The 25,889-nt window shown below is 42.6% G+C and overlaps 2 protein-coding genes across 9 annotated transcripts in view; one reads left to right on the top strand and one right to left on the bottom strand.

The window, feature by feature from the left end:
- Positions 1–10,261, bottom strand: part of GIT2 (GIT ArfGAP 2) — a 46,839-nt gene extending 36,578 nt beyond the window's left edge. For all 8 annotated transcript variants that reach the window (XM_081252701.1, XM_081252706.1, XM_081252707.1 and 5 more), the window contains exons 1-6: positions 10,083–10,261; positions 5,814–5,947; positions 4,268–4,380; positions 3,531–3,636; positions 1,929–2,015; positions 1,681–1,811 (exon numbers count right to left, since the gene is read on the bottom strand). In XM_081252701.1, coding sequence (XP_081108827.1) covers positions 1,681–1,811; positions 1,929–2,015; positions 3,531–3,636; positions 4,268–4,380; positions 5,814–5,947; positions 10,083–10,134 — 623 coding nt within the window. In that variant the 5' untranslated portion in view covers positions 10,135–10,261. The remainder of the gene's footprint in view (positions 1–1,680; positions 1,812–1,928; positions 2,016–3,530; positions 3,637–4,267; positions 4,381–5,813; positions 5,948–10,082) is intronic.
- A 3,945-nt stretch (positions 10,262–14,206) lies between these two features.
- ANKRD13A (ankyrin repeat domain 13A) overlaps positions 14,207–25,889 on the top strand; it is a 39,597-nt gene continuing 27,914 nt past the window's right edge. Inside the window, exon 1 of the mRNA XM_081252167.1 lies at positions 14,207–14,561. Coding sequence (XP_081108293.1) covers positions 14,466–14,561 — 96 coding nt within the window. The 5' untranslated portion in view covers positions 14,207–14,465. The remainder of the gene's footprint in view (positions 14,562–25,889) is intronic.

Raw genomic sequence — 25,889 nt, 5'->3', positions numbered from 1 at the left:
GGAGAGACAGACCAACCTAATGCATAGCTCACACCTCCTTGTCTTTAATTTCCATCACAGAAAATATTAATTTTGCCTTTGAAACAAATATTTAAGCTGCTTGAAATCCTTTAAGTAACAAGGCATATAAATAAATCATTACCCTGAGAGACTATTATGTGCAAGGTACAAGAGGAAATTCCAAGGTAAGTGATAAGTATCATTTACTGAGGGCGCTGTTCCCCTTAAAAGATGAAGTCTAGCTTCTGCCAGTTTCTCTTCCCACATACAAGGCACTACAAAAATATTCTCCAACCTACCCACAAATCTTTGATTTCTGTGATGCACATCTTTTTTTCTCATTTTTTAACATCTGTGAAATCAGGAGGTATCCTACAGTTGATAGTACATCATCATTTAATTGGTTGAGTCTTTTCCTTTTTAATGGTATATGAAATAATGATGACCCATATAGACAGTGGAGTGTTAGACCTGATGAAATACTGTATTCCTCAGTACCTTAGCTCTTATTCCCAGACACACTCTGCTCTATCCAGTTAGGTCTCCTGCTGTGCCGAACATGCCTGTCCATCCCTCCCCCCTGAACTTGACCCACGCCCTTCTTCTCACCTGGAACACCTTAGCTCCTCTTCACACACCCAAATCCAATCCACTCTTCAAAGACCAACTAAAGACATTTCTTAATGATTTGGGCCACAGTGAAGAAATCCTATATATGTATCCATTTTGGTAATGAGTTCTACATTATCTTGCCTCATTTAACTCTTACATGCATTTATGAACCCTCTCTTCCCTGAGAGTAAATTCTAGGAGGGCAGAGTTCATTTTACTTGCCATTTTCAAGTTGTCACTTGTCATTTTATCCTCTGCAGAGTATAATTCTTTGCAGTTAATAAAGTTAATTTGGAAAAAGAAGGAAAGATGATCCATCTTCTATCATTTAAATGATATTCAAGCCTAATCTATGGATGTATTTATTTATTTCCCAGCACTTCACAGCCAAAATGTTGAAACAAAGAAAAAGTTAAATTTTATAGCAAGCACCCAGATGTCCACTACCTAAATCCTGCAAGTAACAGTTTTACTATACTTGTTTAGCCACATATCTATCCATATAGATTTGTTTCTAAGTTCAAGCAATGACTAAAAATATTAAAAAACTGAGGAGTGGGTTCTGCAATTCTTCATATTTGATTTGTACTCCAACTATGGCTCAAATACCACTGCGTTTAAAGGATAAAAAGAAACGAGGGCCTCCCTGGTGGCGCAGTGGTTGAGAGTCCGCCTGCCGATGCAGGGGATACGGGTTCGTGCCCCGGTCCAGGAGGATCCCATATGCCGCAGAGCGGCTGGGCCCGTGGGCCATGGCCGCTGAGCCTGTGCTCCGCAACGGGAGAGGCCACAAAAGTGAGAGGCCCGCATACCGCAAAAAAAAAAAAAAAAAAAAAAAAGAAATGAAAGACCGGAAGCTAAGCACAATGGTTAATGGTTCTACCCTCCCTGACTTTAGCTGGCTCTAAGATCATATGCGTTTGAAATACCTTCATCTGCAAAATAATAGCATGCAAACCTCTGAAGGGGTTGAATGTTAATCATACACAATTTAGCCACTTAACAATGAATCATACACAACAGAAATAATCCCAAACAGAGAGAGGTGACAAGAATCTAGTCTCTTACCTTGCATAATCAACAGGAGTTTTCCCACTCGCATCTTGTGTGCCTGGGTCTGCACCATATACCGCCAATAATTCCGCCTGTAAAATCTGCCCTGCTTTGGAGGCAACATGGAGTGGGGTGTTTCCTTTCTCCTAAGAATCATTAATAAAAAGTATACAAAAAGAAGCAAAATTAAATAAACGAAAGGCTACACGAATGCAACCCATTTAGTTTCAATTTAATATCTGAATCAATTCATGCTTTCTTACAGGGTGAAAAAAGTTGGCTTGTGCTCCTAAAGACAATAGCCTCAAACAGGTTTCAAGATTCCCTGTTCTCACGCTTGAATGGAGTTGCTGAAAAATACACACACAAGAAAGAATATTTGTTAAAAATGTAAAGAATGACGTAGCAGAGCAGCTGGTGGACTATTTTAATACACATTATAGTAGTACTACATCATCTTTATTTAGCTCAGTAAGGTGGATGAAGCAGTCTCCCCCTTGCTGGTCACAACCATCCCCAGGCTCTAAGGCAGGGTCAGGCCCGTTTCCCTGACAGGAAACTAGGGCTGGGAAGGCTAACCTGCCCAAATGCATGATCTAAGTGGCACAACCAGACCTTGAGTGAGAGGGAGTGTGAAGAGGTGGCTGAGCATGGCTCTGAAGTCTGAATTTCAAACCATACACCTCTCAAGCTGTGTGACCTTGAGGAAGTTCTTTAAGCAATCTGAACCTCAGTTTCCTTATCTCTAAAATGGTGATAATAATGCCACCTATTCACAGGGTTACTATAAGGACTCAATGATATAACAAAGCATGGAGCCTGGTACATAGGAAATGCTCAAAGAATATACCTGCTATTATTATTGTTGATGTTGTTATTTGTTGTTATTATTGAACCTAGGGCTTTAGAGCTTCATATCCTATACTGTGCAAATCACAGGATTCTGCCTTATATCACACCCTCTCCACAACACTATTCTTGGCCTTGTATACAATGATTTAATGAAGTCTTTCAGGGTGGGAAATAGGCCTGTGCTATACCAAATTCTGTACCACCACAGAAATGCCCTTATACATTCAGAAGATGAGCTGCCTTCCTTCAAGTCTAACCTAGAATTGTCCAAAATGCAATAACTCGTATCGTAGCAATGGAGAAATCGACACTAACATCTGTATCCAAGTCTTACTTTTTAATTAATTTTATTTTTAAAAATTGTGCTAAAAAACACATACCAAGTCTTATTAATAAATGGAAGTAACCATCATATACATTCCCATGCAGAGTTTAAAATTCTGAATTATGAGTGCCTACGATCTGTGTGAGCATTTGCCAAAAGCAGTGCTTTGAAAATAAGGATATGTATTTTCATGGCATCTCTCAAACACATGTAAAGGCCCACATAAAGAAAACCATCTATTCACTTCGCAAGTTTAATAAACCATCCCATGTACTACAGCTGTGAGGCACACCCTGCTTCCTGAAGATCCCACTCAGCGTGCAACCTAGAAGCCTGCAGAAGTCCCACAAACCTTCTAGTCCCTCCTAGAAACAAACGCTGAGATGGCTCCTATTTCAAAGCTAAACAAACAAAAACTTACAGAGACACACTTTTAGAGCCATATCTGAAAAACACAGAGAGTTTTCTGGATACTCGTTTGTCCCTCTGCTCCTTACACCTCCACTAACATGAACGGCTGCCATTTGAAGTAAGATGAAAGGAGAAACCAACTGCACAAAAAGCTGTTACTAATTATTCAGTGTACAGAAAGGAGTTTTTGTTTTTCTTTCCTTTCTAAGTTTTTTTCAAATGAGACGATACGCTGCTCCATCCAGCAATTTTAGGGATTTTAAAAGGTGTGACCCACCTTACTAAGATCTTTGGCAGTCACACTATCGTCATCCCGGCAGGGCAAGCGGTGGACAAATGCTAACATCTGATACTTTGCTCTGATGAATTCGGCTTTATTAGGACTGGTTCGAAAACAAAAAAGAAAACAGTTCACTTGCAGTTCAGATACGACATTCCCCATTCTTCAGACTGTAAAAAGAAGAGGAAGTGACCCACATCCCCCACTCAAGAATAGAATGAACAATACTGAAGTAAGTTTCAGCAGTGTGTTGTCAGGCCTGAAGTCTGAAAACGTACATTAGTCATTATAATGGCCAGGACTGCAGAATACCTGCTTTTTATAGCATCTTTCTGCTCTGTGTAATTTTCTTAACTGACCTAGCAACCTTGTGAGGAGGCAGCTCTTCATCCCATCTTATAAGTGAGGCATCAGGCAGACTGGAGCCCAGAACCGAGATTTCTGGTCTGACTGCCTACTGTTTGAGTGCCAAAGCTCAAATGTGATTACATCAAAAGCCACCAAGCCTTAGTCTTAAACCAGAGAAACCACTGAATTCTGCTGGGTAACCATGCAAAAGAGATGGTCCCATGCCTGGCTTTGTTATGCATTCCTAATAGCAAAGAGGTCAATGCAACACTGGGTGACTGCCTCCCGTGCTGCCCCTGTAGGGGCTGGTCAAAAACAGCTGCACTCCTTTCAGCGGGCCCCAGGGGTTATGAAGAAATAAGAGTATTTATAAACATTTCACTCACTGTACTTTATCCTGTGGATTAGCTTTGCGTCTTCCACTGATAAGAGAGGCAGGGTCCAGCAAAGAATGCTCCCATATAGAATTAGCACCATTATTATACAAGGTTTCAACCATCTAAAACCAAGCAGTATAAAATCATATTTAAATTTCTTTCTGCAAACATCCAGTGGGAATCAGTGACTGAACTGGGAAAACAAAGCCCTATTACAAACACTAGCATGACTGGAATATCACACACGTCATTATCCTCTGTTTTAGAATGAGAAAGAGGAACCTGTATGCAGGATTCAGGCTTGACCAGCAGGATAGCTAAGTACTTAAATGGGTTTGATTACATTTTCTCACAGATGATGAAGAAAGAGCACTTTGACACTTTAGGACAGTATTTCCCAAGCCTGAGCATCCAAATGCTATTTTCAAGATTCTTAGTCTTTTTCTTTAAATCCACTTACTTTCTACAACTTCCACTAGCAATTATAACTTGATGTGCTAGTTACAGCTTTAGGCAACCATTTAAGTAAATATTTGAGGATTACCTACATCTACCTTGAGCACCACTGGTGGTTCACGTGCCATACTCCGGGAATTGTTGTTTTAGGGTCAAGTCTGGCATTTTAAACTACTCATCTCTGAACTTTATTCAGATCCTATACTATAATGAGTACTCTGTATAATCCGACTGCAGTAAACATCCACTTTCACAGGAGAATGAGCTGTTAGAAACTTCTGAGCAAAAGTTATTAATAAACCATGTCTCCCAATTTCATTTCAAAGCATGACTCCTGACATGGCCCCATCTGTTTTTTACGTTAGTGAAGATATTGTCACATCAAAGATCCACACTCACTTGTTCTGATCCTTCGGTACACATAGGCAAGTTTTAAGGACATGTTGTGCAGCTGGCACAGATTTAGTAAAATATGTACTCAAAACAAATGAAGGCGAAACACATGCGTAAGTCTGAGTTCCAACAGAACTCGAAGAATGTGTACCCCGAAATAGAAGTACCGGTGACATGACAATGGACCCCCAAATAAAACAAAGGGCCCCCTGAACACTTAGCACGGTGTTAGGCATTCAATCAAAACAGAACTTAATTGTCTCTAACAGGTTACAAGAACTTTAAGAGAACTTAAATCAGATGTTTCAGAAATTTCTGAGGAATCTCAGTCCATGCTTCTATCAAAGCGGTCAACATCATGAAAAGTTTCTAAGGCAGTCACTTTCAAAAACATTCATCACGGAAAAGACAGACGGTTTAAAAACAATTTCTGGTGACATTCTAGAAAGTCAGCAATGAAACATTAGCAGGAAATTCTAATGACTGTCTACCTATAGTTCAGATTTTGGGACAAGATTTACATTAGGAGGGAAAAAAATCTAAAATGATGAAATCAGTAATTATATATAGCATCAATAAGCATGGCACCTCTGCTCAATTATGAGTCAAACATTTTTGTAAGATTTAAGAAGTATAATTTTAGTGCTAAAACAGTGAGCCCTAAAAACTTAAATTACAAACCATGAGCAGAATTCTTATTCTTTACCTGAAGCAATGTTGGAGGCCATGGTGTGTGTTTAAGATGCCTTACTTGAGAGATATGGCGCCCTAGACTCCGATGGACACTGCAGCACTCGTCACATATAAAAGTTCCCCTATTTACTGATGCCCAGGAAGGATCTGGAAAGAAGAATGAAATCAGTGGCAAGGATACCAGGTGGTTGCTATTCCGCCAGATGGCAAAAGATGACTGAGGTTTGGTTTTTCAGAAAAACAAGACATTTCTGTTGTTTTAGTATGCTAGTCAACATATCAAGCCGGCGAGTTTTTCTGATGCCCTAATGAGATCTACCATCTCAGATGTGTGCTCTTTCAATCAACCTAAGAGAAGCAAATTGAGAGGATTCACCTGAATCATTTCGAATCCATCTCCACAAGTAGCAAGATAACATAACTGTGTCAGTGAACAATCCACACAGCATTATGTGAAGTGAGTGGTGAAAAGACGGCTACCCTACGACTGCTACACATCTACATGCCACTGGGCTTAGCAGAAAGCTGCAAGTGACACAACTATACAACTGCTCAGCTGCTATGGTTCTGAACACAGACTGGGAAACCTGACCTCCTGCGCTAGGAAATGTGCTTTCATACCCATTAGGTATTTTAAATAAACTGTTGAGTCCGATCTCACCACTGATCTGAAAGGACAGAAGCTGTAAAAACAGCGGCTTCACAGAAGCAAAGATGTAAAATACAAGTGAGTAATACTTTTGGTGTGTGCACAATACTTTTTTTCCTGTGAAGTCCCACAGAGCTTCATTAGACATCCTTTGAAACAAGGAATAATTCACGCTTGGTAAGCAGTAAGAATAACTCACACTGGGAAAGTAAACTGAGTATTTAGAAACTCAAAATAAAGACAGACCTTCTACATTTCATCAGACTCACAATGGGGTGACAATAGGTGCTGCTCAAGCTGCCTGGCTTAAGGGGTATATTTAAAAATTCTTCAATGTCCACAAAAATCTCTAAAATGCATGTACACCATCTTTACCATTTCTAACAGTTTATTCAAACCCCTTCCAACCATATAATGAAAAGTTATGGGATTTCAATCAAAGACAAACTGGGAGCCAAAGAGTGTAGTGGTTAAGAGGGTTGGCTCTGGAGATAAGCAGTCCAGGGTTTGAACCCCAACTCTGCCACTTCTTGCATAATGATCTCAGGCAAGTTATTTCTCTGAGGGTCCTCATCATGGATCAAACGGGAAGAACAACACATCTCAGGGTGGTGAGGATATAAAGAGTAAGTGAAGTTCCTTGCATATAGTAATATTTCCAAATTATTTTGTTAAGTACCATTCAAATATTTTCAAGAGCCCACTGAAATTCATGGCCACTAGGGAAAGTTTTTGATTGCTAATACATGAAACATTGAATGTTTCACATGAACACTGTCTTACTACAGTGAAAAATCTCAGTGGAGTTTTCAGGTAGTTGAACTCAGAGTAGGATATGAACTAGATTCACTTAAAAAAAAAAAAGGTAAACTATTTATTGAATACTAAGATTTGATCATAGTCAAATGTTTGCCATGAAATAAAACAGAAACAAAATTATTCAATGAAGTACAACTATGTCAGTACTACTAAGTCATTCTAAAAAACAAAGATTGGAAACACCAAGATGAAGGATCCCTGCAAAGACACATAACAACTTTGCTTTTTGCAGTATGGTACTACGACTAATGACACACATACAAAAAGACTATTCGTTTTGAAGATTACCTTTGCTTCTCAGATATCATTCAGAGGATTCACAATCTTCTTGGAGGAAATTAAACAGGAACAAGACAACAAGGATTTACCACACACTAAGCAAGCCTCTATATTAATCACCTTAACATCGTGAATCAGAATCCCATAGAGAGAACATCAGAATGTTAACAACACAGTAAAATCGAAATCAAGTTTGTACGACTGAGGGTGGGTGAACCCCTTCCAGTTCATCTGAACGTTTTATTCCAGGGCTTCTTAACCTGGGTTCTAGGAACACAACTAATGGGCTTCAGAAATGTCTATAACCCCTCTGAGAAATCTTAACATAAATTCTGCGTGAAAGAGTTAAGCATGTGTGCATTTTCTGGGAAGAAGGCCTGAGCATTCATCAGAATTCCAAAAGGGTCACTTCCCTGGTGGCACAGTGGTTAAGAATCCACCTGTCAATGCAGGGGACACAGGTTCGATCCCTAGTCTGGGAAGATCCCACATGCCACGGAGCAACTAAGCCTGTGAGCCACAACTACTGAGCCTGCGCTCTAGAGCCCGCGAACCACAACTACTGAGCCCATGTGCCACAACTACTGAAGCCTGCGCCCCTAGGGCCCGTGCTCCGCACAAGAGAAGCCACCGCAATGAGAAGCCCGAGCACCACAATGAAGAGTAGCCCCTGCTCACTGCAACTAGAGAAAGCCCGCATGCAGCAACACAGCCAAAAATAAATAAATTAAAAAAAAAAAAGAATCTCAAAGGGATCCCCAACCCTAAAGGTAACTCTTTTACTAGAGCTTTGCAGAAAAGGCAGCACAAATTCCCAGCTGCTCAAGTTCAGAACACTTCAAGGTAGCCTAATTATATTCAAAACAGGAAGGAAGTGACTCAAGTCTCTGTAGATGAGGCATGAGACAACAACTAAAAAGATAACAATGGCAGAGAAAATGTTCTGAAATGCACAAAACGCCGGAGAAGTGCAAGACAGTATTTACTATTTAGTTGAGTATTTACTGTGGCAATGGAGATACAGTTTTCCTTTGCCCCATACCATCCACTGAGAAGCAAAGAAAATGCACTTCAACAGGAAGTTTGAATCTAAATTCATGTGAATCAAACATCACAGAAAGTTCAACTGAAAACAGGCAAGAAAATAAGGAAGTGGAACAAATAACATTTTTAGAGAATACAATGGAGCTCGTATAACACACTAACTTGGTTTCTGAAACACTTCTTTTTAAACTCCTCCACCCGTCTCCCTATCTTCAAAGGAAACTGGTAACCCCACTTACAGTATACAGGCCGTGAAATAACCACATAAGGTTGGAGTTATCATAATACTATTTAAAATCAGTCTCCACTTCCATATGACAAGATGAAGTTCCGAACAGTTGCAAAAACACTGGTGCTCATTTCGTTAAGATCGTTTATTGGACGCTATTGTGCCAAAGAAGCCATCTTACAACTTCAAATTCAAAGCAGATAAATCCAAACACTGAAAACAGCATAGAGACCTGTCAACCCAGTTCCAACCGCTAAGATGGATCTGAACTCTAAATCTGAAAACTATGCATGGGAGGAATGGTTTTGGCCTTTCAATGCTCCCATATGCCTATACTGCCTGAATGCACAAATGGGTATACTTGCCCGTGATTTGGTGTGTGTTTGTTTTGTAAGGTGTAATTAATGTATGATTTAGAAATTCAACTATAGCTTTAAGGGACTATAAAGGTTCTGTACACAGTACAAAAAAGAAAAAAAGGAAAAAAACCGCCTTAAATGAGATGATTCTAAGAATATTCATTGAATCTTCCCTACCCCTGAGCACTGTACTCCCAATTATCCTCAACGGAAAAATGAGGAAATCACGACTTGGCCAAATGAAGTCACTAGCCCAAGGTCACCCAGAGGCAAAATCTAGTTTGAACTCAGCTCGTTTAGATCTCAGAACTTGAAACCGGCATTGCCTCCTAAGTGCTGGTGGCATTTGCAAGACCCCTGGAGATTCTCCGCGGTGGAGTGGGAGTAGGGATGTAAGGAGCGGGGAACTCATCCATGGGGGTCCTCTGGCGAGTCTCAGTGGAGGGAAGCGGCGAGTGTCGCCCACTCCGGGCAGGGCCCCAGGGCCCCCTCCTGGGGCGGGAGTCTGGGTAGCTGTGGGGAGGGGGCTGACACCTGCAGCCTCTGGGGGCCGCAGCCGGGAGGACGCTCGGATTTCACTTCTGTAACTGGCCTTCCTGTAGATTGCCCAAGCCCCTTCCTGTTGGGAAAGCGGGCCCGACCCCGCCGTTCCACCGCCCGGCCTGGGACAGGGGGGACGAGAGGGAAGGAAGGGACGGGAGGGCGGCGACCCCCTGCCCGCTCCGGCTCTGACAGGCCCGGGACGGTCCCGCCCCAAGGCCGCCGAGGTTCCTCCTCGTCCCGACCCAAGGCACAGGGTGCAGAGCTCGACAGCCGGAACCCGCCCGGCCCGAGGGGGCGGCCCCGGGACAGGGGTCCCGGCCAGGAGAGCTGAAGGGAGCGGGCCCGGCTGGTGCGACTCACCCGGCCCGCTGCAGTCAGCGCACACCTCGCTGCTCCGGAGCCGTTTCGACATGGCTCCCGCCTCCCACCTGCCAGGAACCTGGTGGCCCGGGACAGCGAAGGCGGCGGCGGCGGCGGCGCTTCCGCTCTAACGGGTCCCCACGGTGGTGCTAGCTGCGGCGCCTCTCCCCTCAGCGCCTCACAGCCGCGGCGCAGCACGCACGCGCGGGGAGGCGCCCTTCGGCGACGGGCAGGTCATGTGACCGGAAAGGGCACGCTGCCTTGTCGCCATCTTGAGTGAGGGCAGGTGTCTTCTGTCCTACTTCCAAATTTCCTTGATTTGGTGTCTCCTTCTCTGGAAGAGATTCGCTTCTTCCCAGCGCTGATTAATACCAGGGGAAGCAGCAAAATCTAGTGACTAGAGGTATGCAGACACAACCTTCCTGAGGCAATCAATAGTCAAGTCATTTAGCATAACTTTGGCCAAGTTCACTTATTTATGCATTCCTTTATTCAACAAATATTTATTGAGCATCTACTATGTTCCACACACTGCTCCAGGCACTGGAGAAGGAGCAGTGAGCCAAGAAGACGAAATTTCCTGCCTTTATGGAGCTTACTTTCAACTGCACTAGATCTACAATAAGTATAAGAGGAATATGTTAGATGTTTCCTTACGCTGCAGTTTTAATCTCATCTGCAAAATGGAGATAATAAGTATCTACCCGTAGCCCATGATTTGCTTTTGTATAGCCTGTTACTTAAAAATGATTTTTACATTTTTAAAGGGTTGTAAAGAAGAAAAAGGAGAGGAGGGATAGGATGAAGAATATTCAACAAAACATATATGACGTGCAAAGCTAAATATTTACTGTCTGGCTAAGGACAAATGGGATAATTTACAGAAGAGTGTGGTGTGCCTGCCCCATAGTAAGCCCTCAATAATAGTAGCTCCTATTATTATTGGAAAAAAATATTTTTTTTTTGGCTGAGTTGGGTCTTTGTTGCTGCGCACAGGCTTTGTCCAGTTGCGATGAGCAGGGGCTTCTCATTACAGCGGCTTCTCTTATTGTGGAGCATGGGCTCTAGGCATGCGGGCTTCAGTAGTTGTGGCTTGCAGGCTCAGTAGTTGTGGCTCGCGGGCTCCAGAGCACAGGCTCAGCAGTGTTGGCGCATGGGCTTAGTTGCTCCGCGGCATGTGGAATCTTCCCAGACCAGGGCTCGAACCCGTGTCCCCTGCATTGGCAGGCAGATTCTTGCTCTCTATATCTGTGAATCTGCTTCTTTTTTGTTATATTTACAACTTTGTTGTATTTTTTAGATTCCACGTATAAGTTATATCATACAGTATTTATCTTTCTCTGTCTGACTTATTTCACTTAGCATAATGACCTCCAAGTCCAGTGGCAGTGGCGCCACCAGGGAAGCCCTGGAATTTGATATTACTATTATTTTCTAATCACAACTTTTTTTTTTGTCTTGAGGATAAGAATAGATAATCTAACTCACAGGATGGTGTGAGATAAACACAATGAGATGAGTTTAAGCAGTGTGAAGAAGAGCAGAGATGTGACCCTAATGCTAATGAATATTGTATGTATTATATGTAAACACAACCATGATCTCCCTTCAGCAAATATTCCATGCCTATTGTGGGCCAGGTACTGTTTTAACTTTAGGTACTCTGGTGAGCAGTTATCGTGGAGTTTTCCGACTAATGAATTAAGAGAAATGTTCAATAAACATAGGATGATGAAGAGAAAGAAAATTAAATTGCACAAGGCTTCTGAAAGGATAGAAGTCCTGGAAGAGGTCTCAGAAGCACTGGTCTTTGGTTCATCTCTCCATTTTTATAAATGTGTGATATGGGCATAACCACATAATTCCCACACATTCCACAGTTAGAGCCTCTGGGTTCCATCCTGATGCTCCTGCATCCTGTTTTGGTTTGCAGACTAACAAATCTTCTGGACCCAACACATGTGGAGAATGGATTAGGCCAGGATTCTTGAACAGCTGTTGTTGCAGGCATCTGAAAAGCTGGATGTGCACAAGCAGGGAAAGCAGAGGGTATGCTTTCAGGATGCATTAAATAACTTTGCCCAGTTATGTGGTCTAGTTGTAGACAGCTGGGCAGAAAGCTTAGGCTGGTGAGTAGCTGTAAGTTGACTTGGTTCTTCATTGAATCAAGGAGTTATAGTGTCTTACATTGAAACCCAAAGAATGAACTTAATAGTGGCTGACTGTGGTCAAGTCTAAGTATTATCTATTAGTCCTTTTGGCCATAACCCCAAATTCAAATGGCTAGCTTCAAAAATAGATGACATTCATATGTGGAATAAACCACCACCTTAGGTAACTTTGAATTATAACTCAGTTTGGAGTTCAGGTAGAACAGTGCTTCTCAGTGGGGGGTGGGGGATGGATTTGTGTCCTCCAGGGGATATTTGGCAATGTCTGGAGACATTTTGGGGGTAGTGTTACTGGCATCCAGTGGATAGAATGGCCAGGGATGCTGCTCAACATCCTACAAAGCACAGGACAAGTCCCACATAAAGAATTATGTGGTTCACATCTTCCTTTCCAATTTGGGTTCCTTTTATTTCTTTTTCTTCTCTGATTGCTGTGGCTAGGACTTCCAAAACTATGTTGAATAAAAGTGGTGAGAGTGGGCATCCTTGTCTTGTTCCTGATTTCAGAGGAAATGCTTTCAGCTTTTCACCATTGAGTATGATGTTAGCTGTAGGTTTGTCATATATGGCCTTTATTATGTTGAGGTATGTTCCCTTTGTGTAGTATTCAACAATGGAATACTACTCAGCCATTAAAAAAAGAATGAAATTTTGCCATTTGCAGCAACATGGATGGACTTGGAGGTCATTATGCTAAGTGAAATGAGTCAGACAGAGAAAGGTAAATACTGTATGATATAACTTATACGTGGAATCTAAAAAATACAACAAAGTTGTAAATATAACAAAAAAAGAAGCAGATTCACAGATATAGAGAGCAAACTAGTGGTTACCACTGGGGAGAGTGGGAGAGGGGTAATATAAGGGTAGAGGAGGAGGCACAAACTATTGGGTGTAAGATAGACTCAAGGATGTACAACACTGGGAATATAGCCAATATTTAGTAAAAACTGTAAACGGAAAGCAACTTAAAATTTTTTTAATTTATTTATTTTTAGCTGTGTTGGGTCTTCGCTGCTGTGCGCGGGCTTTCTCTAGTTGCAGCGAGTTGGGGCTACTCTTCGTTGCAGTGCGCGGGCTTCTCATCGCGGTGGCTTCTCATTGCGGAGCACGGGCTCTAGGCGTGCGGGCTTCAGTAGTTGTGGCATGCAGGCTCAGTAGTTGTGGCTTGCGGGCTCTAGAGCACAGGCTCAGTAGTTGTGGCACATGGGCTTAGTTGCTCCGTGGCGTGTGGGATCTTCCCAGACCAGGGATTGAACCCGTGTTCCCTGCATTGGCAGGAGGATTCTCAACCACTGCGCCACCAGGGAAGCCCTGGAAAGCAACTTTTAAAAATTGTATAAAAAATAAAAATAAATAAAAGTAAAAAAAAATTAAATTAAAAAGAATCAGAGCTACCAGAATAGAAAAAAAAATTATGTGGTTCAAAATGTGCTGAAGTTGAGAAATCCTGAGATAGAACCATCCTCTTATTGTGCAACTATTTAATGCCACTTCTCCAGAGTTTATAATTCCCCCTTGAAAATTGTTTGGTGTTGCCCACTTCCAAAATGGCTCCTGACCAATCATGGAAGCATCTGCCCAGGTCCAAAAAGGCTAGGGAGTCAGTAACTAGAATGGTTTGGTCCAGGCGCCAGTTGTCACCCTGTGACCACAGAGCCGGTGGAAGAGGCCCAGTTGTGGACCGAACCATATGAGAAAGCTGGAGCAGGGGGAAAGGGGGTGATGAAGGGTAGACCGAGTTTTCCATGTAGAGATTCTGGGCTAAAGAAGAGAGTTTTAGCTCTGTTTTGGGCCTTACTGTGTTTCCAGATGTGAACTTCAGGTGGGTGGGGTTGGGCAGGCCCCGGACCAGGTGGTTGTCCTTTCCTCCCCCCCTCCACGGCGCGCGGTGGTTCGCTCCCCGCACTTCCCTGTTTGGGGCAGCTCTGCCCGCAGAAGTCGGTTCGGGAACTGTCAGCGCAGGCGGGAGCGCGGCGGGGCGCGGGGTGGGCGCGGCCGACCCCGTCCCCGACCCGGCCCGCGACCGCCGACCTCCCGCGCGTGCCCCTCACCTGGCCAGCTAGTACCCCTTGCCTCGTACCGCGCCCCTCGCTCGCTCCCCTGGTTCTCTCGCTCGCCGGCCGCCGGGCGGGCGGTCGGGCGCAGTAGACCCTGCCGGTGCTGAGGCTTGGCAAGCGGGTGGTGAGGGCCCGGCTGCGGCCTCCTCGCCATGTCCTCTGCCCGCGACGCTAGCGGCCACTTCCCTTTACACGTCCTGGTCTGGAACAACGACTACCGGCAGCTGGAGAAGGAGCTGCAGGGCCAGGTGAGGGGCGAGGCGGGGGTCCGCCCCCGGCGAGAGGAGGGGGGAGTCGGGGGTCGCATCGCCTCCCTGAGCCCATCTCCAGCCCTCTGCCCTCGGGGGCCCGCAGACCCCTTCCACTCTGCAGTCGTGGGACAATAATAATAATAATAATAACAGAACAAGTATTGAGTGTTTAATGTGTTCCAGGCCCTGTGTCGAGGTTTTATATATATTATTTCTCTCAGCCTTTCCAACAACCCTGGGAGGTAGGTACTATCGTTAAATTTGACAGAGAAGTAAACTGAGGCTCTCAGAGGTTATGTGCCTTACACAAGGTCCCTCACCTAATAAATACCAAATCAGGATTTTTAACTCTGGCCAGCTGGCTCCAGCGTGCACCGTCTTAACCAATTAGGCCTGCCTCTCCCCAAAATGTATGAGCAACACACACCTCTCACCCCACCCATACTTTTTGTAAGGAAGGGCTTGGTTGGGTTTGGAGTCCAGGTTCTAACTTGCCCTGTGACCTTGGGCAAGGCATTTTCCTTTTCTGGCCCACGTCCACTTATTTGTAGAATGAGGGTGTTGATACTCCTGTGGGCAAATCTTGTACTTGACTATTATCAATAGGTCAAGTTTGAGAATCAGTGGTGCACAGCATCCTTAAAATCACTTTCTGTTCTAAAGTGCTTTGATTCCTTACCTTTTATTCATTCCCATCTTTATAAGAAGTGGTTCTCAGTTGGAAGTGATTTCATCCCTCATTCCACATATCTAGTAATTAATGGGGACATTTTTGGTTGTTACAAGTGGGGAGTGGGTGTTACTGGAATCTAATGGGTAGAGGCCAGGGAAGCTGCTCAATATCCTATAATGCACAAATGCGTAAGACACCCCCCTCCCCAACTAAGATTTATCTGTCCCAAAATGTCAGTAGCATTTTGCTTGAGAAACCCTGCCTTAAAGGCATCCCAGCAATTCTGGGAGGTATTGGTATCCTCAAGTTACAAACTAACAGACTTAGCAGTTAGGATGAGGATTTGTAATTATTTGGTATAATTGTTCTGGTTGACTTCATTTTATCCAGTGTGCTAAAGTTCTGGTGTTTGAATGGCTCCAACTTGATGCTGTAATTGTCAAGAAATTTTAGAGGAAAAGGGGCATTGGTTTTCTTATGGTTGGCAAAAATTGAGCAAGGTCAGCATTCCCCCATTTGATGAACGGTTACTGCTAAGTGTGTTCTTGTACCTTGACATCTCCCTTTTAAGTCTGTTGAGCACCCACTGGAAGTCAAAAGTTGCTCTTTTTTTCATTTAAATTCTCTATCCCAGACAGAATAAACTTTCGTTGTAAGAGTCATTGCTGTTAATTAGATCATGCCCCCAGAGTAAATGATTCACCATTAGATATTGCAGTATACCTGATGATTTAATTCCCTTTCTCTTACTAAACGTGGCTCAGAGAGAATCCTCCATGATTTTGCTCTCAGATTTCAGTCTCACCTTGGACACTTTAAAAATGACCGGACAGTCTTGTTTTTAGTTCTGCTATGTTTTGCTTCTGCACTTCCTCGGTATCGGGGCTGCCCAGCTTCTTATGAAATATTGAGATAAAGTACAAGGAAAGTCACAAAACTAAAATCCTATTTGATAGAGAGGTTCATCATTGTCCTTAAACCACACACACGTTCAATACTGATTTCTGAAAGCAGCAGGCTCTCTGTTCATTGGAGTGAGGGAAAGAGTTTAAATGAAGCGCAGTCTTTCTTTATAGAAAAACTTGTTCGATAAGACCAAGTCTTGGTTTATAATCTACAATGTGGCATGGTTGAATTATTTCTTTTTCCTGCAAGCTGTGATAGACATGTTCATCGAAAGTTCGCTATGCCCCTTACCTTGAAAAACATTAAGGACATTTGCGATTAGAGAATTATAAGTTTGCAGCAGGTTGTCCTGGAGTAAATTGATCCTTAATGCCTTTGACTGGCAAGGAGGTCAGGGAAGAATATTCATCTTTGCTAATTATTTGGTTTTGACTTTGTTATTGGTTATCACTGTAGATCATACCACAGGATCCTGTTTTCTCTGGGGAAGGGATAGTTGAAGTGTATTCAGAAAGAACATCTTGACTGTGGAAGCTTGAGTGTCATGCCCATGCAATCCAATTTCGATCCTGGAACTTGGCCATTGAAGGGGTGGACATGGGGCTGGCGTCAAGGGTGTGTGACCTGTCAGTTGCACAGGGCCTTGTGCTCAGAAGTGGCTGGTGCTTGGTGGTTTTTTTTTTTTTTTTTTTTTTGGCTGTGCTGTACGGCATGTGGGATCTTAGTTCTCTGACCAGGGATCGAACCCGTGCCCCCTGCAGTGGAAGCGTGGAGTCTTAACCACTGGACCACCAGGCAGGGAAGTCCCTCGTGCTTGGCTTAATGCTCTGCAGTTACCGTCTTGAAATTCTTAATTTTTTTTTTTTTTTGATTAAGGGGCCTTGCATTTTGATTTTTCTCTGGGTCCTGCAAATTATGTAACTGCTTCAGGGTCAAGAAGTTGATAATTGATGTCATTAAAGTACAAGGCAGGGAATATTTTGCTGCTTTCATATTTATTGAGATCCTCTGTTAATTACGAAACAGTTGCCTACACCTGTGCCTTGGAGGCAGTTAGGTTAATAGCCAGTGCTATGGCAGGTTAGGTTGTGAGCTTCGGTGCTTAATTTACCCTTGCCGAATCGGTTCATCACCTGTCAAAACACGGTATTTTGCTATTTTGCCAGGCACCGTGCTGAAATGTTTTATGTGAAGTTTTAGATTTAATTCTCACATCAGTCCCCTGGGGTGAGTGCTATTGTGATTCCCATTTCACAGATGAGGAAATGGAGGTGGAGAGGTTCAGTCACCTGCTTACCCAGTAGTCGAACCAGGATGTCAACCCAGAAAGTCACAGTCTGCTTTAATCCTGTATTCTTAACCCTTCCGCTTTACTTCTTTCAGTGAAAGTGCCTCCATTTCAGGATTCTGGAGAATGAAGCAGAGAACAGATCAGAAAGCAAAGGCACTTAGTAAATGGGAGCAGTACATTTACCATACTTGCTGCTACTATTATAATCATCCTGGGAATGTAGCTTCTTTTATGTATGTTCCAATTTTTCTACAAAGAACACGTATTGGTTGCATAATTAAAAACAAAAAAATTCTTATCACCCCGGCAGTAAAACCAGCTGTTTCACTTGAGGCTTTGTTTGCCAGTAATTTTCTGCTGTCCGTTCCTTCATTCCTTCCATCCCACGAATGAGACGTGAAGCAGGCACACTGGTAGCTGTAAGAATTTTATTTTGTTCTAGGAACAGTGGCACAGAAAGAATCAAGTTTATCCAGATGAAGAGGATAAGCACGTGTTTCTGAGTGTAAGTCAGCCCCAGTGCCACCGTCTTGCTAATAGCTGGAGTTCAGTGCTTGTGTAACTTTGCCAGTGATGAGATTGTTTCATGCTTTCAACGTTTACTCAGCAGAGGCACTTTATTAAGTGCCTCTTAACCCATCCGCTCTACTGCCTTTAATATTCAGCGGGGCCTTGAAGTTGGTGCAGTTGAAATGATTTGTGTTATGGTTATGTCATTTGTCACTTAGCCAGAGAGGTCTGTTAAACATCTTTTGGCCTTCCTGCTGATGCTGGGAGAATGAATGAAAATTTAAGGGGACAAATGCAAAGGTCAGTCAGTGCACCTTAGCAGGGGAGAGAAAGCCCTGGGATCGAGTGGAGTGGAGGTTGGCATATGATGCCTGACTCCAGGGCCAGCCCCCTGTTAGGGAGCCAGTAGTGAAAGCACAAAATCTGGGCAAGAGGAAGAGGATGTGCTAGGCAGCAGCAGTGCCTGGGAGTCTGACAGGGAACCACCCTGGGGTTCTCATCCCAGCCCGGGGCTAGGCTGGGTGAGGCCACTGGGCACACATTCAAGCCAGTGCCTGTTGGCTAGAGGCCCACTGTGAGCCAGAGCCTTGCATCCAAGGGGAAGAGCCTGGAGCCTCCTCTCAGCTGCTCCTCCTCAGCCCTCAGGGGCTCAGGCTCACCTTAGGAACCAGGCCTGTATGGCTATCTGCCCCCGACCCCTGACTCGGAGTGGGAGAACCAGCTCAGGCCACAGCCGCAGAGGACCAGGGCGGTCTGAGCGTGCACAGGAATGAGGGTGGTTGACTCTCTCAAGCGAATGGAGGGCTGCTTAGCAGCCTCTTACCCGAGGCCTCCCCAGGAGGCCCCTGTGAGAGTTGCTGAAGTTCTGGCTGTGTGCTAGGGACCAAGGCTCAGAGGGGTTGAGTAATCCACCCAAGGCTAGTGAGGGGTCCGGAAGTGGGCCCGGTTGTCTGGCCCTGCAGCCCGCACTCAGCTGCGCCTTGACTGCGGCTGGAGGACAGCGGGCTGGCAAAGAGGGCTTGGACAAGAAAAGTCTTACATTATCACATAAGGAGACGTGTAGAAATCTCATTCCTTTTCTTCTTTTGGGGCACGATGATAGTTAAGAGGGTGAGGATTTTTAATTTGGTACAGCTCATGACTGAAGAAACTTAAAGGAAAAACTTACATGGTCAGCTTCGACAGTGAATTCCAGTTAAATTCTGAAAGCTCTTGCTCACTAAGCTAACGTCATTAGTTGAAGACCCTAAGCTCCACTATTAACTATAAGGAAATTTGAACAAATCCCTTTTAGGGAGAAAGTGATGGCTTATATGAAACTATGTAATGTAGGTGTATGATAATAAGTGCTGGCTCTTCAAAGTGCTTTCTGTGGGGGTTAGGCTTGTGTCTTTGCCCTTGTAAGAACTTTGTAAGGTAGGTGGGTTTTTTTTTTTTTAATCCCGTTTTACAAGGGAGCAAACTGAAGCTCAAGAGAAATTAAGCAACTCATCAAACAGCATATAGATAGAGGGTAGATTAGTTTTATGTCTTACTTAAAACACATACAGGGCTTCCCTGGTGGCACAGTGGTTGAGAGTCCGCCTCCTGATGCAGGGGATATGGGTTCGTGGCCCGGTCCGGGAAGATCCCACATGCTGTGGAGCGGCTGGGACCGTGAGCCATGGCCACTGAGCCTACGCATCCGGAGCCTGTACTCCTCAACGGGAGAGGCCACAACAGTGAGAGGCCCATGTATCGCAAAAAAAACACACAAAAAACCCCACATACATATGTTGACTTTCAAACATCTTTATTGAGATATAATTCACTTATGCAATTCACTCATTAAAGTATATTATTCACTGTTTTTTTAGTACATTCAGAGTTGTGTGACTGTCACCACTATCACATTCCAGAGCATTTTCATCACCCCAAAAAGAAACCCCATGCCCATTAGCTGTCATTCCCTATTTCCCCCCAACCCCTTCAGCCCCAGACAACCATTAAGCTGCTTGCTATCTGTACAGATTTGCTTATTCTGGACATTTCATGTAAATGCAATCATACAATATGTGGCCTTTTGTGTTTGGCTTCTTTAACCTAACATGATGTTTTCAAGGTTCAACCATGTTGTGGAGGTATTAGTACTTCCTTCATTCCTTTTAATGGCTGAATAATATTCCATTGTATGTATAGAGTACATTTTGTTTATTCATTTGCCAGTTGATGGACATTTGTTTTTTCCCACCTTTGGGCCATTATGAATAATGCTGCTATGCATATCTGTGTGTAAGTTTTTGTGTGGTTGTATGTTTTTATTTTTTGGGGGTAAACACCTGCAAGTGGAATTGCTGGGTCTTATAGTAATTCTATGTTTAACTTTTGGAGGAACTGCCAACTCTTTATCAAATTGACTGCACCATTTTACATTCCCACCAGCAGTGTATGAGGGTTCTAGTTTCTCCACATCCTTGTCAACACTTGTTATTGTCTGTCTTTTTGATTGTAGCCATCCTAATGGGGGTGAGGTATTATCACTTTGTGGTCTTGTGTTGCATTACCCTAATGATTAGTTATGTTGAGCATCTTTCATGTGCTTATTGAGCATTGGCATATCTTCTTTGAAGAAATGTCTATTTAAATCCTTTGCCCATTTTACAGCTGGATTATTTGTCTTTTTATTCTTGTGTAGAGTTCTTGATATTTTCCGGATACTAGCCCCTTATTAAGCATATGACTTGCAAATATTTTCTTCCATTCTTTAGGTTGTCTTTTTACTTTCTTTATGTCATTTGAAGTACAGCAGTTTTCAGTTTAGATGGAGTGTAGTTTATCTGTATTTTCTTTTGTCTCACGCTTTTGGTGTTGTATCTGAGCAGGTTTTGCTTAACGCAAGTTCACTAAGATATAATCCTATGTTTTCTCCTAAGAGTTTTAGTGTTTTAGCTCTTACATTTAGGTTTTTGATCAACTTTGAGCTAATTTTTGCATATGGTATATACAGTACTTCATTCTTTCGCATGTGGATATCTAGTTGTTCAAGCACCATTTTTTGAAAAGATTATTGTTTCCCCATTGAGTTATTTCGGCGCCCTTGTTGAAAATCAATTGACCATAAATGTATAAGTTTATTTCTAGATTCTAGATTGTATTCCATTGATTTATATGTCTGTCCTTTTGCCAGTACCACACTGTCTTGATTGCTGTAGCTTTGTGTAGTAAGTTTTGAAATTGGGAAGTGTGAATCCTCAAATTTTACTCTTTGTTTCAAGATGGTTTTGGCTATTCTGGGTTCCTTGCATTTCCTATGAATCTTAGTATAAGCTTGTTCGTTTCTGCAGAAAGTCAGCTGCAATTTTGATAGAGATTGCATTGACTCTGTAGCTCAGTTTAGGGAGTTTTGACATGTTAAAATATTAAGTCTTCTGAACTATGAACATGGGATGCTTTTCCATTTATTTAGATCTTAATTTCTTTCAACAATGCTTTATGGTTTTCGGAGTATAAGGTTTATACTTCTTTTGTTGCTTATTCCCAAATGTTTTATTCTTTTCAATGCTATTGTAAAAGGAATTTTTAAAAAACTCATTCATTCATTCATTCATTTTTGGCTGCATTTGGTCTTCGTTGCTGCGTGTAGGCTTTCTCTAGTTGCAGCGAGCAGGGGCTACTCTTCGTTGCAGTGCGCAGGCTTCTCATTGCAGTGGCTTCTCTTGTTGCAGAACATGGGCTCTAAATGCAGGCTCAGTAGTTGTGGCCCACAGGGTTAGTTGCTCTGTGGCATGTGGGATCTTCCCAAACGAGGGCTTGAACCCATGTCTCCTGCATTGGCAGGCGGATTCTTAACCACTGCGCCACCAGGGAAGCCCCGTAAAAGGAATTTTTAAAGTTTCATTTTTGAGTTGTTACAAGTGTATAGGTATACAATTGATTTTTCTGTATTGCTCTCGTATCCTGCAGCCTTGCAGAACTCATTAGTTCTAATAGTTTTTAAGTAGATTTCTTAGGATTTTCTGCATATGAGATCATGTTGTCTGTGAGTAGAGATAGTTTTATGTCTTCCTTTCCAATCTGGATGTCTTTTGTTTATTTTTCTTGCCTTATTGCCTTGGTTAGAACCTCTAGTACAATGCTGAATAGAGGTGATGAAAGAGAACATTCTTGTCTTGTTCCTATCTTAGGAGGAAAGCATCCAGTCTCTCACCATTAAATATGATGTTAGCTGTGGGGTTTTCACAGGCGGATGCTGTTTGAGGAAGTTCCCTTCCATTCCTAGTTTGTTGAGTGTTTTTTTATCATGAAGTGGTGTGGGATTTTGTGAAATGCTTTTTCTGCATTGTTTTAGTCCATTTGAGCTGCAGTAACAAATATCATAGAGTGGATAGTTTATAAACAATAGAAATTTGTTTCTTATAGTTCTGGAACCTTGAAGTCCAAGATCATGGTGCCAGCAGGTTAGGTGTGGTGGCTGCTGAGGGCTCTCCTCCTGGTTCATAGCAGGTGCCTTCTCACTGTGTCCTAACATGGTAGAAGGGGGTTAGCAAGCTCTCTGGAGCCTCTCTTATAAAGGCACTAATTCCATTCATGAGGGCTTCACTCTCATGATCTAAGCACTTCCCAAAGGCCCCACTTCCTAATACCATCATCTTTAGAGGTTAGGATTTCAACATACAAAGTTTGGGTGGACACTTCACCTTCAGACCACAGCATGCATTTATCGAGATGGTCATGTGTTTTTTATTTTATTTTATTCTGTTGATATGCTGTGTTACATTAATTGATTGTCAGATGTTAAGCCACCCTTGGCATTTGTGGGATAAACTCACTTGGTCATGGTGTACAATAGCCCTTTTTATATATTGGTGAATTTACTTTGCTAGAATATTGTTGAGGATTTTTGTACCTATATTCATAAGAGATACTGGTCTGTGGTTTTCTTTTTTTGTGACGTGTTCAACATCAGGATAATACTGGGCTTATAAAATGAATTGGGAAGTTTTCCTTCCTCTTCTGTTTTTCTAGGTTTGTGAAGAATTGGTATTAATTCATTAAACATTTGGTAGAATTCACCAGTGAAGCCATCTAGGCCTGAGGTTTTTTCCTGGGAAGTTTTAAAATTACTGATCCAATCTCTTTTCTTGTTATATATATTTTTTCAGGTTTTCTATTTTTTCCTAAGTCAGTTTTCCTAGTTTGTGTCTGTCTAGGAGTATGTGCATTTCATCTAAATTCTAATTTGTTGGCATACGTTTGTTCATAGCATTCATTTATAATACTTCTTATTTCTGTAGAGTTGTTAGTAATATCCCCTTTTTCATTCCTGATTTTGGTAACTTTAGTCTTTTTTTTTCCTTGGTCAGTCTAGCTGAAATTTTGTCAATTTTGTTGATATTTTCAAAGAGCCAACTTTTGGTTTTGTTGATTTTCTCTATTGATTTTCTATCCTTTTTTTCCACTCTAATTGTTATTCATCCATTGTTTTAAATCATACTGTCACTGTAATATATTATATTATTCTTCCTTCCTTCTCTCCTTTCAAATGAGGAGAGGCACAGGAGGCTCTGAACAGTTAGCCATGCAAAGTGTACAGCTATGTGGCTCCGACATACAGTTTTCCCCATGGTCCAAAACAGAAAAAAGTCAACAAAATATATTTGGCTTTCATTTTATACATCGTATCTTAATGGTTGCCCAGGAGCTTAGTCCGAGATGTTAGTTTTGTTCTGGGGTATGAATTAAAGTAAGTAGAGTTTCCCCTTTTGTGTGGTAAATATTGTTAAGCATCTCCTGTGTCGGGCAGTATGCTAACCCTAGCACCTTTCATGTAGTACGCTGAACTTGTTGAGTAAGAAAACAGTATCTGTAAGAGACATGAAAGAAAATAATAAATTTGCTAATTATTTCTTGCCTAATAAACTTCAGCTTAGTTAATAGTTTAAAGTCATATTACTTTTAAAAATTTTTTTATTATTTTTATTTTATTTTGTTTTATTTATTTATTTATTTATTTAGGTGCGGTATGCGAGCCTCTCACTGCTGTGGCCTCTCCCGTTGCGGAGCACAGGCTCCGGATGCACAGGCTCAGCGGCCATAGCTCACGGGCCTAGCCGCTCCGCGGCATGTGGGATCTTCCCGGACCGGGGCACGAACCCGTGTCCCCTGCATCGGCAGGCAGACTCTCAACCACTGCACCACCAGGGAAGCCCATATTACTTTTTTTAAAGAACAATGATTTAATGCAAATTAGAGTCTACGGTGGCAGAAGCTAAGAAATATGAAACTCGGATCCTGCCCTTTGGACGCTTTGGTGAGATAGACAGGCCGTCCCCTTGGGAAAAGTCAGGGAATCCCAGGAGGTGGTGTGGGCCCCGTTCCAGGAGACTTGTTGGCATTTCAGCACCTGAGAGAACTCTGAGGTCTGGGGTTGGTCCAGGAGGATGCGAGTTCACTTAGCAGAATGTTTTCGACCACTTCTATTTTTCGTCAGTAGCAGTTCCTGTCTTCACTCCACAATAGCCATGATACAATTAGCAAAACAGGGAAGCTCAGTAGCTGTTGGATAGTAGCTGCTTAGCCACAGGCCCGCTTACCTTCCTTTCCTGTGGCCGATAGTGGCTTGTTCTGGATATCTCTGGAGGCTGCACAACAACTAGCATCTCAAATCAACATAAAGCACATTTTCTAAGCAGTATCATGGCATGTAAAAGTTTTTATATTCCAAAAGCCCCATGGCAGTTTCTTGTGTCCTTGGAAGAACATCCAGAGCCGTCTTTGGAAGGCAGCACTCAGTTGTTCAGACTGAGCTCTGGAGACACAGCGCAGGTGCCGGGAGGAGGGCCAAAATAGGAATGAAGAGTCAAAGCCAAATGGACATTTATCTGCAAATATGTCCACACACATGCCTGGTGGATCATGCTGGTTGTCTGTGGAACCTGTGGGTGCTGCTACTTCGGGGCACTCAACACACAATAATGAGAGTGGTGTTTTGGTGGGAATCCAGCTAGAGAATGTAATTTTATTCTCACTCAAATTATCTTCTGTACTTTCGGTTTTGATTAAAGTCCTGCACTTTCTGTTCTTGACTTGAATGCTGAGATGTGCTGGAGAAATCCCCCATGTTCCGCGTCATAGGGTGGTTGCATTTCCATGAAAGCCCTTAGCCTTATTTAGACTTAATTTGAGTGCTGTTGTGTTGAGTGCCATTCGTGCTTAAGGTTGTGTTCAATGATCTGAGGCCTATAGCCAGTGTTTATGAGGCACTGAACTTTATAGAAAAAGGAACTTAGTAACTGTCATCTTTATGTATAGCTCCCAGAGTCATGTTTCAGTCTTGCCCACTTGCAAGCATTCATTTTCCCATATAGCGCTGTCATGATGTGCAAATATTATTTTTAATTTTTTTTGAATTTGATTTTTTCATATAGCAGTTTCTTATTAGTTATCTATTTTATACATATTAGTGTATATATGTCAATCCCAGTCTCCCAATTCATCCCACCACCACCACCATCCCCCTGCCATTTTCCCTCCTTGGTGTCCATACGTTTGTTCTCTACATCTGTGTCACTATTTCTGCCCTGCAAACCGGTTCATCTGTACCATTCTTGTAGGTTCCACATATATGCATTAATATACAATATTTGTTTTTCTCTTTCTGACTTACTTCACTCTGTATAACAGTCTCTAGATCCATCCATGTCTCTACAAATGACCCAATTTCGTTCCTTTTTATGGCTGAGTAATATTCCATTGTATATATGTACCACATCTTCTTAATCCATTCCTTTGTCGATGGGCATTTAGGTTGCTGCCATGACCTGGTTATTGTAAATAGTGCTGCAGTGAACATTGGGGTGCATATGTCTTTTTGAATTATGGTTTTCTCTGGGTATATGCCCAGTAGTGGAATTGCTGGGTCATATGGTAATTCTATTTTTAGTTTTTTAAGGAACCTCCATACTGT

The sequence above is a fragment of the Mesoplodon bidens genome (assembly GCF_964165515.1).
Source record: "Mesoplodon bidens genome assembly, chromosome: 13".
Taxonomy (NCBI): domain Eukaryota; kingdom Metazoa; phylum Chordata; class Mammalia; order Artiodactyla; family Ziphiidae; genus Mesoplodon; species Mesoplodon bidens.
This window is presented reverse-complemented; position numbering and strand designations above follow the sequence as displayed.